The sequence below is a fragment of the Gigantopelta aegis genome, chromosome 14, assembly GCF_016097555.1.
Source record: "Gigantopelta aegis isolate Gae_Host chromosome 14, Gae_host_genome, whole genome shotgun sequence".
Taxonomy (NCBI): Eukaryota; Metazoa; Mollusca; class Gastropoda; order Neomphalida; family Peltospiridae; genus Gigantopelta; species Gigantopelta aegis.
Window position 1 is genome coordinate 58,549,019 of NC_054712.1, and position 16,482 is coordinate 58,565,500.

Below are 16,482 nucleotides of genomic sequence, written 5' to 3' on the forward strand. Positions count from 1 at the left end.
TCCTGGACATTCGGGGTATAATTCGTGTATGTGAGACTGGGGCTGCATAGGATCGTGTATATTCCTGGACATTCGGGGTATAATTCGTGTATGTGAGACTGGGGCTGCATAGGATCGTGTATATTCCTGGACATTCGGGGTATAATTCGTGTATGTGAGACTGGGGCTGCATAGGATCGTGTATATTCCTGGACATTCGGGGTATAATTCGTGTATGTGAGACTGGGGCTGCATAGGATCGTGTATATTCCTGGACATTCGGGGTATAATTCGTGTATGTGAGACGTGTATCGTGTAGACTGGGGCTGCATAGGATCGTGTATATTCCTGCACATTCGGGGTATCGTGTATGCGAGACTGGGGCTACATGGGATCGTGTATATTCCTCGACATTCGGGGTATCGTGTATGTGAGACTGGGGCTTATATGGGAAGAAATGGAATAAAAATGCCATATTTGTAGTTTCGTAATTGTGTCACAGAACAAAATATAAATATAAATTCCATTAATAATATATATATATTTTTTAATTTAAACGAAAAATATTCACTCTACACCAACCACAAATGAGTTAAAATGAAAAAGTACAACAAATAATCAGTCTTAAATAAGTTTTATTAATATAACTTAAGGCAAAAACACTGACCCTAATGAAATTATACCCACCGTTATCTTTGCGTATTACACATACCGTATTCACCCAACTGTTATTTTTGCGTATTACACATACCGTATTCACCCCACTGTTATTTGTGCGTATTACACATACCGTATTCACCCCACTGTTATTTGTGCGTATTACACATACCGTATTCACTCCACTGTTATTTGTGCGTATACACATACCGTATTCACTCCACTGTTATTTGTGCGTATTACACATACCGTATTCACCCCACTGTTATTTGTGCGTATTACACATACCGTATTCACCCCACTGTTATTTGTGCGTATTACACATACCGTATTCACTCCACTGTTATTTGTGCGTATTACACATACCGTATTCACCCCACTGTTATTTGTGCGTATTACACATACCGTATTCACTCCACTGTTATTTGTGCGTATTACACATACCGTATTCGACAAAATGTAATAAATGAAGGGCCAATAGGTATTTTCCGTATTTTTCTATAAATATAGTACAAAATATTCGCCTTCTTCCGTTGTAAGGAAGGAAGGAAATGTGTTTTTTATTTAATGACGCACTCAACACATTTTATTTATGGTTATATGGCGTCAGAGGGATCTTTTTTATGCACCATCCCACAGACAGGATAGTACATACCACGGCATCTGGAATGAGAGATAGCCCAATGGCCCCACCGACGCCGTTATTAATAAGTATTAGCAAATAATTATTAAAAATCTACTGGCCCTTAAATTATTTTGTTGAGTATAATATAATTTTATGAAAACCTCATGAATTAAAACTGTATCAGCATTATGAAAACATAAGCAGGAAGCGTGTCCTCACATATGTATTTATGTCAATAAACTGCCCAGTGCTAGTTTTGATTAAGTAAACTAAGCTAGTATGTGAGTGGCAGTCCTCTTTTGAGAAGTGAGGGAACGATGACATTATTCTGTTCAGTAAAGGATCGCCTCGGGAGTGGCTGTCCTCCTATATATGAGGCACTAGATAGAGATTCAACTGCTATTTAGCCAAATGTCCATTCGACTACATTGTGCAGAGTTTTCATCGTGGATAACGGTTTTGTCATTGATATTACTGTAAACCAGGAAAACAAATCGCGTGTATATTAATTTCATGTCGTTTGCACCCATCCACAAGTCGCGGTATACGCACAAATTGTTTTCACAAACATTATTTTTTTACAGATGCCAACGGTAGCATTATCATATATACATTTAACAGACATGGCAAAGATAAAACGAGTTGCCTTTGATAGATAATAAATCATCACTAACTTGTATTGCATACAAGACAATCTACTCCAGAATCACCAAATCAGCTAAAAGGAATATTACCCACTCAAACAGACAGAAACAGACACACACACACACACACACACACACACACACACACACATTACAAGTAATAAGTTGATATTGATGATATACATGTGTTAAGCACTCGATTCTTTTATTACCCTGGGGTAAGTTCGTGGGGGTGATCAGATGGGCACACCCAGTACCGACCCCATGGATATGGACCCTAATTTTAAACATGATATTTACTTTTGTCGACACTGGTACTTGGACCTGCTCTCGTCCGTGCACGTGCACGTGAAGTCACAGCCGTCACTCCATTTCTGGCCCTGGTGGTAGACCTTCCCCTTGTACATACAGCCGGTCCCCGTGCCTCCTGAAAAGAGATACGTCACATATACACTGCAAGGTTGTCGCGGTTGGGAAGACAAGGACTGAGATGTGGAGGTGGACAGAGAAAGAAGTTGAAAGATAGCAGGAGTTGTTAGATTGGGAATGAATGAGCTGAAATTCAAAGGAGAGAAAAGAAAGTTTGTTTTTGTTTAATTATTGGCTGTTGGATGTTAAACATATGGTCAGTTTTTAGAGAAAAACTTGCTAATGTTTTTCCGTTAGTAGCAAGCGATCTTTTATATGCACCATCCGACAGACAGTACAGCACATACCATGGCCTTTGATATACGAGTCGTGGTGCACTGGATAGAATGAGAAATGATGTACCTGCCGACGAGGATTGATCCTAGACCGACTGCGCATTAAGCAAACAGTTTACCACTGGGCTACGTCCCGCCCCGTAAAATGTGATAAATACAAGAAAATAATTGGCTATTGGGAGGGATGGCACCCGACACCATTGGAAACTGACATAAATATCTGTTCCCACATGTTGAGCGGTACAGTCTGGTTTAGTCTGTTTTAGCACAGAATTCTTTACGAGTCAAAATGTCATTTGTTTGAATTTATCATAAGCAGGAAAGCACATACCAGCACCTTTGACAGTTGCGATATTTACCTGTTCCAACATGTTGAGCGGTGCAGTCTGGTTTCGCGCAGCATTCTCCAGGAGCTTTCTTCAGAGTACAGCCCGCTGGCAGGTTGCTGAACGTCTGACATCTGCACAAAACACAATACATACGTTCATTAACATCATCATCATTATTGTGATTGGAATAATCATTATATATCATCATCATTTATCATTGATCATCATAACCATTAGCACCTTGATAACCACCACGTGCAGCATTACCACCATTCCACTTTGATAATAATTGTTCTATCATCATCATCATCATCACCATCATCATCATCATCTTTTACATTATCATGGCGCATGTTTGGACAGCCAGCCAGCCACAAAAAAAGGTAGAGACAGAAAAAGGGAGAGACAAATATAAGAGTCAGAGATGCACAGACAGACATACACACTAAGACAGATGATAAACATAAAGTTTCTGTCAAAAACTACTGGGTAAAATTCTTAATGTTTGGTTAAGCAACTGTTGACATCTTCAGGAGTGTAGTATTTAAACCCAGGATACGGAGACAGAGACAGAAAAAGACAGACACAGAAAGAGACAGAGATGAAGACATAATAAATTATGGTTATACAAGGAATGAGGAAGAAAGGAATTGTTTTATTTAACGACACACTCTTGAAACACATTTTATTTAACAGTTATTTGGCATTGGACATATGGTTAAGTACCACACTCGAGTGAGGAAACCCACTTTCGCCACTTCTTGGGCTACTCTTTTCGATTAGCAGCAAGGGATCTTTTATATGCACCATCCCACATACAGGATAGTACCCACCAGGGCCTTTGTTACACCAGTTGTGGAGCACTGTCTGGAATGAGAAATAGCCCAATGGGCCCACCGACGTGAATCGATCCTAGATCGATCGCGAATCAAGCGAGCGCTGTATCACTGAGCTACGTCCCGCCCCCACAAGGAGTTAGGAGTCTTGTTTCTGTCACTACATTACATTAATATCACACCACCCAACCCCTCCCCATCTACAAACCTGGATGAGCTGTGAGTTTAAGAGATTCTAACATTGAACATAATATGCACACATGCAATAGAAATTATGAAAGGTAGTGGAGCGCAAGTGGAGGTCCCCCGTCTTATGCATGTGTAGTATCCGTTTGTCCAAGGTGAACGGGGTTGCACGTGCAGTTGTATTCACAGCCATCCTGCCACTTTTCGCTGCTGTCCTGTGAATTGTTCCTTTGTAGTAGCAGCCAGTTGTCTGTATGTGCAAAATAAAAGTGTAAGGTACCGGGGTTGTACGTTTGATTTGCACCCCCATTGGATTTCTTTCCCCAAACAAAAGAGGAATTAAGGTATATACTAAGCACAGCATGTCGTGAATTGATACACAAATATAAGGATAACATGAATCAGCGTTAGGCCTCTTTTTTTCTTTCGTTTTTTTAAGATTTATAATTGCCTAACTCCATTTTTAGGGCTTTTGAGAAAATCGAACATAAAATTAATTCATGAGAAGATTACAAACAAAGTTGTTCTTGCAATTTTGTCTTTCGAAACGTTCATCAAAGGAATTTTCTCAAAAGCTCCAAAAGTATAGGCAACTAATGTCTAAGAGATTTATTATGACAACATTTAACAATCCCTTACTTTATTTAACTTAACATAAACATAATAAAGTTTAACCATTGTCCCCTACCATATCAAAACGCTCTTTTTCAAAGTCACGGTGTGTGGTATACCTAAGGCTAGCCCGCCCCACCCCCCCCCCAAGAAAGAGAAGAGAGAGAGGAGAAAGAGGGGAGACAGAAAGGAGAAGAGAGAGAGAGAGAGAAAGAAGGAGAAAAGGAAGGAAGGGAACAGAGAGAGGGAGAGGAGAAACGAGGGGGGGAGAAAGGAAAAGAAGGGGGGAGAAGAGAGAGAGACAGAAAGAGAAGAAGGGAGGAGAGGGAGAGAAAAAGAGAGAAAGGAGAGAAAAAAAAGAAGGAAAGGAAAAGAGGGAGGAAAAGGGGAAGGGGGGAGGGAGAGAAAGAAGAGAAGAAAGAGAAGAGGGATGGAGAGAGGAAGAGAAAGAGAGAAGGAGAGACACAAGAGAGGAGAGGGGGGAAAAACAGAGAGGGAGAGACAAGAGAGAGCGAGAAGGGAGAGAGAGAGAGAGGAGAGAGGAGAGAGGAGAGAAGAAAGAAGAGGAAAAAAAAAGAAGAGGAAGAGAGAGAAGAGAGGGAGAAAGAAAAAGAAAGAAAAGCGAAAGAGTGGGGAGGACAAGGGAGAGAGAGAGGGCAAAAAAGAGAGAGAGAGAAAAGGAGGGGGAGGAGGACAGAAAGAGAGAAAGAGAGGACGAAGAGGAAAAAGCAAACAAAGAGAAGGAGAAAGAAAAGAAGAAAAAGGGAGAAAGAGAGAAGGGAAAAGACAAGGGGGAGGAAGGGGTGAAAAGAAGGGGACGAAAAAAGTCCACGAAAAAAAGAGGGGGCGAAGAGGGAAAGAAAGAAAGGAAGGAAAAAAGAAAAAAGAGGGAAAGAAATCTGGGGAAGTAAAGCAAGAGAGGGAAAAGAAACAGGAAAGGGAAAAAGGAAAAAGGGGGGGGGGGAAAAAGGGGGAAGAAAAGGAGAAGGAAGGGAAAGGGGGGAGGAAGGGGAGCGCCCAAAGGAGGAAAGGAGGGGGGGGGGCGGAAAGGAAAAGAGAAGAGAAAAAAAGGGAAAGGGGGGGGGGAGGGGAGGAAAAAAAGGGAGGGAAAAGGAGGGATCAGGAGGGGAAAAGGGGGAAAAGCAACGGCAAAAGGGAGAAAAGGGGAAATAGAGAAGGGAGAAAGAAGGAAGGAGAGGAAGGGAAGGAGTGGGACATCAGTGGAGGAAAAAGGGAAAGGAGGGAAGAAAGAAGGGAGAAGGGGGGGGGAGGGGGGGGAGAAAAACAAGGAAAGAAACAGAAGGAAGGAGCAAAGAGAAAAAAGAAGAGGAGGAAGAAAAAAAAAGGAGGAAAAAAAGAAGAAAAAAACAAAAAGAGGGAAAGAGGGAGGGGGGAAATGGAAGAGAAAAGAAGGGGATAGAAAAAGAAAGAAAAGGGACGAGAAAGGGGGAGGAGAGGGGACTGAAGAGAAAAAGAAACGAAAAGGGAGGGAAGAGAAAGTGAGGAAGGGAAAGAAAGGGGGGGGGAACGATCTCACTAAGGAAGACCTAGATCAAGAAAAGATTAAGAAACCAGGAAGTCAAAAGAACGTTCTCACTATGTGTCTAGAAAGGAGGGAAAAAACCAGCAAAGAAAAAGGGAGGTTCTTACAAGAAAGAAGAAAAGTGACTGATCAGAAAAGAAGAAAAAGTCAAAAGAGAAGTTCTCAAGGAGGTGGAAAGAGAAGTGAAAGATTATGAAAAAAGCAAAGGGAAAAGGGACGGGGGAACTATGTGGGAGGAAAAAGAGGGGAAGAAAGAAGGAAAAGGGGGAGAAAAGTCAAAAGGGAAGAACTCACTATGTGGGGGGATCAGTGACTGAAGATGAAAACCAGCAAAGTCAAAAAGGGACGTTCTCACTATGTGCCTAGATCAGGGACTGATTATGAAAAACCAGCAAAGAAAAGGGAAAAAGGGGGAAAGGTCTAGATCAGGGACTGATTATGAAAAGGAGCAAAGGGAAAAAGAACGTTCTCACTAGGGGGAAAGATAAGTGACTGATTATGAAAAGAGCAAAGGGAAAAGGGACGGATGGAGATCAAAGGAGATCATGAAAACCAGCAAAGTCAAAAGAGACGTTCTCACTATGTGAGGAGATCTGTGGACAGATTATGAAAACCAGCAAAGAAGGAAAAAGGAGGAGGGGGTGCCTAGATCAGTTGACTGAGAAAACCAGCAAAGTCAAAAGGGAAAGAGGGGGGGAAAGGGACAGAGAATGAAAAAGCAAAGAAAAGGGAGGAAAACTGTGGAGAAGGGAAGAGGATGAAAAAAAGCAAAGGGGGGGGGACGTTCTCACTGTGTGGGGGGCAAGAGTGAAAGAGAAAGATGAAAACCAGCAAAAAGTCAAAAGGGACGTTCTCACTATGTGTCTAGATCAGTGAAAGATTATGAAAACCAGCAAAGTCAAAAGGGGACGTTCTCACTAGGGGGGGGAAAGAAGAGGAGAAGATGAAAACCAGCAAAGTCAAAAGGGACGTTCTCACTGTGTGTCTAGATCAGTGAAGGAGAGAAGGGAAAACCAGCAAAGTCAAAGAGGGACGTTCTCACTATGTGAAGATCAGTGAAGAATGAAAAGAGAAAGTCAAAAGGGAAGAAAAGGAAAGATCAGAAAGACTGAGGGGCGAAAACCAGGGGAGTCAAAAGGGAAGGGGATGTGTCTAGATCAGTGACGATTATGAAAACCAGCAAAGTCAAAAGGGACGTTCTCACTGGTGTCTAGATCAGAACAGAGGGGGGAAAACCAGGAAAGTCAAAAGGGACGTTCTCACTATGTGTCTAGAAAGTGAAAGAAGTATGAAAACAGAAAAGTCAAAAAGGACGTTCTTAATGGGTCTAGAAAAGTGGGAGATTATGAAAACCAGCAAAGTCAAAAGGAAAGGGGGACTATGTGTCTAGAGGTGAAGGAAAAAAAGAAAAACAAAAGGGAGAATGGGTTTACCGATGGGTTCTTCTACGAAGGGAAAGGCGAAAAAGGGGGGAAAAACGGGATCTGAAGGAGAGAAGAAGAGGAACCTGGGAGAAGGTTGAAGATAGGCGAATATAGGGACAGATTCACGGATCTACTGAGCCAAGTGTCACCTTATTGCTGAAATAATACAGACAGATTCACGGATCTACTGAGCCAACTCTCACCTTATTGCTGAAATAATACAGACAGATTCACGGATCTACTGAGCCAACTCTCACCTTATTGCTGAAATAATACAGACAGATTCACGGATCTACTGAGCCAAGTGTCACCTTATTGCTGAAATAATACAGACAGATTCACGGATCTACTGAGCCAAGGAGTCACCTTATTGCTGAAATAATACAGACAGATTCACGGATCTACTGAGCCAAGACTCACCTTATTGCTGAAATAATACAGACAGATTCACGGATCTACTGAGCCAAGTGTCACCTTATTGCTGAAATAATACAGACAGATTCACGGATCTACTGAGCCAAGTGTCACCTTATTGCTGAAATAATACAGACAGATTCACGGATCTACTGAGCCAAGTGTCACCTTATTGCTGAAATAATACAGACAGATTCACGGATCTACTGAGCCAACTCTCACCTTATTGCTGAAATAATACAGACAGATTCACGGATCTACTGAGCCAACTCTCACCTTATTGCTGAAATAATACAGACAGATTCACGGATCTACTGAGCCAAGTGTCACCTTATTGCTGAAATAATACAGACAGATTCACGGATCTCGGCAAGCGTCCTGGTCCTGGGTGTACAAGTGGCATGTTGAGATATTCAGAATGTTTCAGGTGTATATTATAAGTTGTAGAAGCATCACGAGGGGTATATGGCTTTTTATGTACCCTCTGTGTGTTCTTTTACCCCGAGCCGAAGGCGAGGGGGTAAAAGAGCACACAGAGGGTACATAAAAAGCCATATACCCCGAGAGATGCTTCTACAACGAATTTATCTTGCCGACATGTTAAACCATATAGCCAAATAATCAAAATAACGCCAGAAAATAATTGTTAACAATTTATTAACGGAGCCGTACCACGCGGACGCGAACGAAACCACTTGCCAGTGACGAAAAATAGTTCCATCGATAAACGAGTTTTTAACTTCAAATGTTTGTAATACGAAATTGTCTGAAACAGATATTAATAACAAAAATAAAAAACACTTTTTTTTTATTAGAAATGTATGTAGTAAAAAAATAAAAATATTAAAAAAACAAAACAACAACAACAACTGTTGCTAATCGCGCATTAATACAATAACACCACGACCGTAATTAGGTGGCCGAGTTCAACATTGCAGCTTTTAAAAGTATTGAAATAGTGTATTTTATAGTAAAAATAAAATTAATTATGTATACTTGGTTGATTATCAATGTTATTTATAATCTAATTATTGCTTTAGCATTAACTGGGGCGGCTGGAAACTGTTGGAAATTACAGACGGGGTATAAGAGAATTTGGCTCCGCCCACAGGGGGATAAGGGATTTGTCCAACGGCAAACAACCAATGGGATTAAAGAATTTTACATGAAGGCGAGATAATATCCTTTATCCCCATCCCTCTCAACCCATTCCTCACCCTTCTCTACCGCCTCCCCCCCCCCCCCCCCCCCCCCCCCCCACCCCCCTTTCTGTTTCCGCTATCTAATTACTCACCGCACAAACCGCAGTACTTGGCACAGTTGGTCTTGGCCCATTGAAGGTAAGGGTCGTGGCAAGCATCCTGGGTGTACGTGTGGCACGTTGTTAGTTTATCTCGGCAGTTCTGATTACCTGTATAGGAAATGAAAGGAAAGGAATGTTTGTTTGTTTGACGACACCTCAGCATATATCAACATGAGTGTTTCGACACTTGGGAAAAACAGACAGACAGACAAGAGAAAGAGAGACACACAGACAGAGACAGAGATAGTGAGAGAAAGAGAGACAGACAAGAGAAAGAGCCAGACAGAGAGTGAGAGACAGACAAGAGAAAGAGACAGAGAGTGAGAGAAAGACAGACAGACAAGAGAAAGAGACAGACAGACACAGAGAGTGAGAGACAGACAAGAGAAAGAGACAGACAGACAGAGACAGAAAGAGAGACAGACAAGACAAAGAGACAGACAAGAGAAAGAGAGACAGACAAGAGAAAGAGACAGACAGACAGAGACAGAGAGAGAAAGAGAGACAGACAATAGAAAGAGACAGACAAGAGAAAGACAGACAGACAAGAGAAAGAGACAGACAGACAAACAGACAGAGACAGAGAGAGAAAGAGAGACAGACAATAGAAAGAGACAGACAAGAGAAAGAGAGACAGACAAGAGGGAGAGACAGACAAGAGAAAGAGACAGACAGACAGAGACAGTGAGAGAGTAAGAGACAGACAAGAGAAAGAGACAGACAGACAGAGACGGAGAGAGAGTGAAAGACAGACAAGAGAAAGAGACAGACAGAGAGCGAGAGTGAGAGACAGACAAGAGAAAGAGACAGACAGAGACAGAGAGAGTGAGAGACAGACAAGAGAAAGAGACAAGCAGACAGAGAGAGAAAAAGAGAGACATACAAGAGAAAGAAACAGACAAGAGAGAGACAAGAGAAAGAGATAGACAGACATACAGAGACAGAGAGAAAGAGAGACAGACAAGAGAAAGTGACAGACAAGAGAAAGAGAGACAGACAAAAGAAAGAGACAGACAGACATACAGACAGACAGACAGACAGAGAGAGAGACAGAGAGAGAGAGAGAGAGAGAGAGAGAGAGAGAGAGAGAGAGAGAGAGAGAGAGAGAGAGAGAGAGAGAGAGAGACAGACAGACAGACGAGAGAAAGAGATAGGCAGACAGAGACAGAGAGAGAAGGAGAGAGACAAGAGAAAGAGACAGACAAGAGAAAGAGAGGCAGACAAGAGAAAGATACAGACAGACAGAGAAAGAGAGAGATAGAGACACAGACAAGAGAAAGAGAGACAGACAAGAGAAAGAGACAGACATACAGACAGACAGACAGATACAGAGAGTGAGAGACAGACAAGAGATAGAGACAGACAGACAGAGAGAAAAGAGAGACATACAAGTGAAAGAGACAGACAAGAGAAAGAGAGACAGACAAGAGAAAGGGGCAGACAGACATACAGAGACAGAGAGAGAAAGAGAGACAGACAAGAGAAAGAGAGACATAAGAGAAAGAGACAGAGAGAGAGACAGAGAGACAGAGAGAGAGAGAGAGACAGACAGACGAGAGAAAGAGACAGGCAGACAGAGAAAGAGAGACAGAAAGAGATACAGACAAGAGAAAGAGACAGACTAGAGAAAGAGAGACAGACAAGAGAAAGAGACAGACCAACAGACAGAGATAGTGAGAGACAGACAAGAGAAAGAGACAGACAGAGAGAGAGAGTGAGTGAGAGACAGACAAGAGAAAGAGGCAGACAGACAGAGAGAGAGTGAGAGACAGACAAGAGATAGAGACAGAGAGACAGAGAGAGAAAGAGAGACAGACAAGAGAAAGAGAGACAGACAAGAGAAAGAGACAGACAGACAGAGAGAGTAAGAGACAGACAAGAGAAAGAGACAGACAGACAGAGACGGAGAGAGAGTGAAAGACAGACAAGAGAAAGAGACAGACAGAGAGCGAGAGTGAGAGACAGACAAGAGAAAGAGACAGACAGACAGACAGACAGAGACAGAGTGAGAGACAGACAAGAGAAAGAGACAGACAGACAGACAGAGAAAAAGAGAGACATACAAGAGAAAGAGACAGACAAGAGAAAGAGAGACAGACAAGAGAAAGAGACAGACAGAGACAAAGAGAGACAGACAAGAGAAAGAGACAGACAAGAGAAAGAGAGACAGACAAAAGAAAGAGACAGACAGACGGAGAGAGAGAGACAGAGAGAGAGAGAGATAGAGATAGAGAGAGAGAGAGAGAGAGAGAGAGAGAGAGAGAGAGAGAGAGAGAGAGAGAGAGAGAGAGAGAGAGAGAGAATGAGAGAGACAGACAGACAGACGAGAGAAAGAGATAGGCAGACAGAGACAGAGAGAGAGAGACAAGAGAAAGAGACAGACAAGAGAAAGAGAGACAGACAAGAGAAAGAGACAGACAGAGACAGAGAGAGAAAAAGAGACAGACAAGAGAAAGAGACAGACAGAGACAGAGAGAGAGTGAGAGACAGACAAGATAAATAGGCAGACAGACAGGCAGAGAGAGAGTGAGAGACAGACAAGAGAAAGAGACAGACAGACAGAGAGAGAAAGAGAGACAGACAGAGAGAGACAGACAGACAGAGAGAGAGAGAGTGAGAGACAGACAAGAGAAAGAGAGACAGACAGCGAGAGATAAAGAGAGAGAGACAGACAGACAGAGAAAGAGAGACAGGCAGACAGAGAGAGACCGACAGAGAGAGAGAAAGAGAGACAGACATACAGAGAGAGAGAGAGAGAGAGAGAGAGAGAGAGAGAGAGGGGGGGGGGAGAGAGGGAGACCTGATGCCACCACACAGGCTACTTTCCCATAGGCAGGACAGTATACACCATGGTCTTTGACTGTCAGTCGTGGGATGGGAAAAAGTCATCAGGGTTAACCAATCCTGAGACCCATCGCCCGTCAGCTGAGCTCTGTCCCACCCATTTATGGAGAATAGTAGGTGCTTACAGGTGTTTCTTAATAATGCCAGTTGCGAAGTAAGCTCTGAACTCTCTGAAGTGGTCAGACTAAGTCCACAGCTAAAGCTGATGGGAAATGGCAGGTGGGTGGCACGAATAACCACAAGAGACAAACATTTGTCGCGATTGGAGAGACAAGGACAGGGATGTGGAGGTGGCTAGCGAATGAAGTTGAAAGATAGGAGGAGTTGCCAGATGGGGAAGAAATGAGATGGAAAGTAGAAAGAGAGAAAGGAAAGAGGGCAACGGGATATAAAAAATTTTTTAATTCCACCACATGATACAAAATATATTGTCATCTGTAATTTAAATTTCATATTCTATATACCTGATCCAGGTACTGGAGTTAGGTGTCCAATAATCGGGACGTGGGGTGCTGTAGTAGCAGGCACTGAAAAACATATACGGTGAACAGTATAATTAACCAATACAGGAATATTTTATAAAACACAATGTTCATATAGGAAAAGAAAGCGACGGGGCACAAAAAGCATCGCACTTGCTAATCAGGGTCTTAGTAAAGGAGAAAGCAGGATAGTTGCACCCCAAGAAAATATGAAAAAAAAAGTGAATTTTGTTTTTAATTTTAAAAGAGGCCGTTTTGTCTACTTGGAAAAAACTCTGCTTTGCTGTGTTTCTGTTTGTGTTGTCACGCCCACTTAAACGGTTTATTTTTAAAATGCCCTGTCCTGTCCAGAGCCCGCGAAGTGTATTTGAAAGTGTGTGTGTGGGGGGGGGGGGGGGGGGGGGGGGGGGGGGGGGGGCACTGTCAATTCAATTGTTTGAGATATGAAAATACATACATATATTTGAGGGCTTAAACCTGTTGCGGGAGGGGGGGGGGCTTGAGGGTATTTTCTCCCAAGAAAAGTTTGAATTTTTAGCCTTCTGAACAAAGGGAAATGTGAGAGGGCAAAGGGCACCGCCACCCCCACCACCCCTACCACCCGTTCCATATTACAGAGCTCAATTTGTGTATGTCTACTTGGAGAAATCCCTCTATTACAGAGCTCAGTTTGTGTGTCTACTTGGAGAAATCCCTCTATTACTGAGCTCAGTTTGTGTTTGTTTACTTGGAGAAATCCCTCTATTACTGATCTCAGTTTGTGTGTCTACTTGGAGAAATCCCTCTATTACTGAGCTCAGTTTGTGTTTGTTTACTTGGAGAAATCCCTCTATTACTGATCTCAGTTTGTGTTTGTCTACTTGGAGAAATCCCTCTATTACTGAGCTCAGTTTGTGTGTGTCTACTTGGAGAAATCCCTCTATTACTGAGCTCAGTTTGTGTTTGTTTACTTGGAGAAATCCCTCTATTACTGATCTCAGTTTGTGTTTGTCTACTTGGAGAAATCCCTCTATTACTGAGCTCAGTTTGTGTGTGTCTACTTGGAGAAATCCCTCTATTACTGAGCTCAGTTTGTGTTGGTCTACTTGGAGAAATCCATCTATAACTGAGCTCAGTTTGTGTGTCTACTTGAAGCAATCCCTCTATTACTGAGCTCAGTTTGTATTTGTCTACTTGGAGAAATCCCTCTATTACAGAGCTCAGTTTGTGTTTGTCTACTTGAAGAAATCCATCTATTACAGAGCTCAGTTTGTGTTTGTCTACTTGGAGAAATCCATCTATTACAGAGTTCAGTTTGTGTTTGTCTACTTGGAGAAATCCCTCTATTACTGAGCGCAATTTGTGTTTGTCTATTTGGAGAAATCCCTCTATTACAGAGCTCAATTTGTGTTTGTTTACTTGGAGAAATCCCTCTATTACAGAGCTCAATTTGTGTGTCTACTTGGAGAAATCCCTCTATTACTGAGCTCAATTTGTGTGTGTCTACTTGGAGAAATCCCTCTATTACTGAGCTCAATTTGTGTTTCTCTACTTGGAGAAATCCCTCTATTACTGAGCTCAATTTGTGTGTGTCTACTTGGAGAAATCCCTCTATTACTGAGCTCAATTTGTGTTTGTCTACTTGGAGAAATCCCTCCATTACTGAGCTCAATTTGTGTTTGTCTACTCGAAGAAGCGATAAAATACAAACATTGTGTTGATATCTGTACCTGTCTGTCCCGGACCACTCCTGCTGGCTATCCAGAGGATGGGCCCGTGACAGACATGCTTGAAACCCTAGTGGTATATGAGCATGTTAATAAATATTGGAATGGAATCTGTACCTGGCGTTTGTGATCCGCAGAAACCGCACGACTTGCGACAGTTATACTCCGCCCATGCTTTGTAGTTTCCGACACATCCATCATGGCCGTAATTGGCGCAGTTCGGCAGCAGATCGCGACATGGAGCAGTAACTGCACCACCTTCACAAACATACAGAAAACAATTACTCAGTTATCCAACCGGCCTCGGTGGCACAGTAGTTAAAGGCATATTGTCATAGACCACTGACCTATTTAATGGTCTAACAAAGTATTACCTGAACAAATATAATTTGATTTGTCCCTAAATGTACTTTATTCAACCATCTTCATAACCACCATGTATTAAATATATTTTGTAAAAATAATTGAATTATGGCAATGATCCATAATTCAAAAACTAAAATTGCCGAGAGGGTTGACATAAATTTCACTCCATCATGGTTCTGTTAAGATGATGCGATAGCTAGAGTTGGTTTCCAACAATTAATGTAATTTTTAGTTATTATCCATTTTTAGAGAAATACGGTCCTTAAATCAGTGACAGTATGCCTTTAAGCCATCGGACTACAGGCTGGTAGGTACAGGGTTCGCATCCCGGTACCGGCTCCAACCCAGAACGAGTTCTTAAGGGCTTAATGGGTAGGTGTAATGTCACTACACTCTCTTCTCTCTCACTAACCACTAACCAACTAACAACTAACCCACTGTCCTGGACAGACAGCCCAGATAGCTGAGGTGTGTGCCCAGGACAGCGTGCTTGAACCTTAATTGGATATAAGCACGAAAATAAGTCATCCATCCAACCAACCAAGAAAACAAACAGGCCATTTAGTTAAGCCAACTATATTTATCATCAATTCATTCGATCGATCAACCATCCATCTATCCCATCCATCCAATAACCATTCATATGATGCACGCAAGAATTTTTAAGATAATGGATTTTTAAAAAGTTTTAATAAGCGATACCCAACCTTGTAATAAGAGGATTACGTACCGTTAGGACCCATCTGCGATACATCGAAGAAAACATGTGGGTTGGGTAAAACAACAGGACTGGTCACTGGGGCATATTTACAACAAAAGACCAAATTTGTTTTTCATGTTTATCTTTTGGGGAAGGGGTTGCCTCTTTTCCTAGGGGGTTTGTGGGGGTGGGAGGGGTCAGTGGGTTTTTTTGGTGAGGGGTCTGAGTTTTTGTTTTAATTCATATAAATTCTATGTTGGGGGGTAGGTGGGCTGCACACTGGTCCGGCAGTGTGGTAACCGACTCTTCCTGAACACTCCCAGCTCTAATCCTCCAAAATGTTTAGTAGCACTGGACTTCTGGTAATTGGCGTGTCTTATAGGTGAGTGCTCATGTCAAATTATTTTTAAAATAAGCAATGAATGAATGAATGTTTAACGACACCCCAGCACGAAAAATACATCGGCTATTGGGTATCAAACTATGGTAAATACAAACAGTATGTGATCATCAACATCTATATAAAATATTCAACAGTTAAATTAAAACACATTGTAAAGAACTGTGCAAAAATACAAATATTACATATAGATAATATTACAAATTTATAATAAATGTCCGTATCACGTAGAAACTGTAAAATAAGTTCGGTATGGAATCGAAAGGATTTCATCACATTTCGTTGTCCAATTTTAAAATAAGGTTCACGCAGACTGTCCATGGCATACAAGTGGACAGATTACAAAACAAGGAACCTCAGTCTGAAAAACAAGGTCCACCCCACCCTCGATATCATACAACCAACATACCACAGAATCCACAGAATTTGGCACAGTTGTCTTTGGCCCATTTCGTGTAGGGGTCCTTGCACGACCAACTGCCGTACAGGTAGCAGTTCTGTAACTTGTCATGGCAGGTCCCAGTTCCGGTTCCGGTTCCGGTTTGAACAGTGCCAGCTGGCGGTGATGTTTGGGCGACTGGGGGAGCGCATTCAGCCTTCTGACAGCAGCGGTCATTGGGGTCGGTGACCAGCGTACACCCCTGAGGCAGGGCAGCATATCGTGGACACCTGTTTACAGTTAGTACAGTTAATTAACGGTTTGTAAGGTAATATTGGACCACCAAAAC

The 16,482-nt window shown here is 42.2% G+C and overlaps 1 protein-coding gene and 1 long non-coding RNA gene across 2 annotated transcripts in view; both read right to left on the reverse strand.

The window, feature by feature from the left end:
- Nucleotides 1-2,201: 2,201 nt before the first annotated feature.
- Nucleotides 2,202-16,482, reverse strand: part of LOC121389365 — a 56,433-nt gene continuing 42,152 nt past the window's right edge. The window contains 11 exon segments of the mRNA XM_041520959.1: nt 2,202-2,332; nt 2,969-3,069; nt 3,939-3,991; nt 4,122-4,172; nt 4,175-4,210; nt 7,743-7,749; nt 8,176-8,182; nt 9,248-9,364; nt 12,565-12,627; nt 14,406-14,546; nt 16,164-16,423. Of these exon segments, the coding sequence (XP_041376893.1) occupies nt 2,202-2,332; nt 2,969-3,069; nt 3,939-3,991; nt 4,122-4,172; nt 4,175-4,210; nt 7,743-7,749; nt 8,176-8,182; nt 9,248-9,364; nt 12,565-12,627; nt 14,406-14,546; nt 16,164-16,423 (967 nt within the window).
- LOC121388138 lies at nt 9,254-14,492 on the reverse strand. Its single transcript, XR_005959936.1, has 3 exons — nt 14,406-14,492; nt 12,565-12,627; nt 9,254-9,364 (listed from the first exon to the last, which is right to left on the reverse strand). It is a non-coding gene; the product is annotated as an uncharacterized LOC121388138 (long non-coding RNA).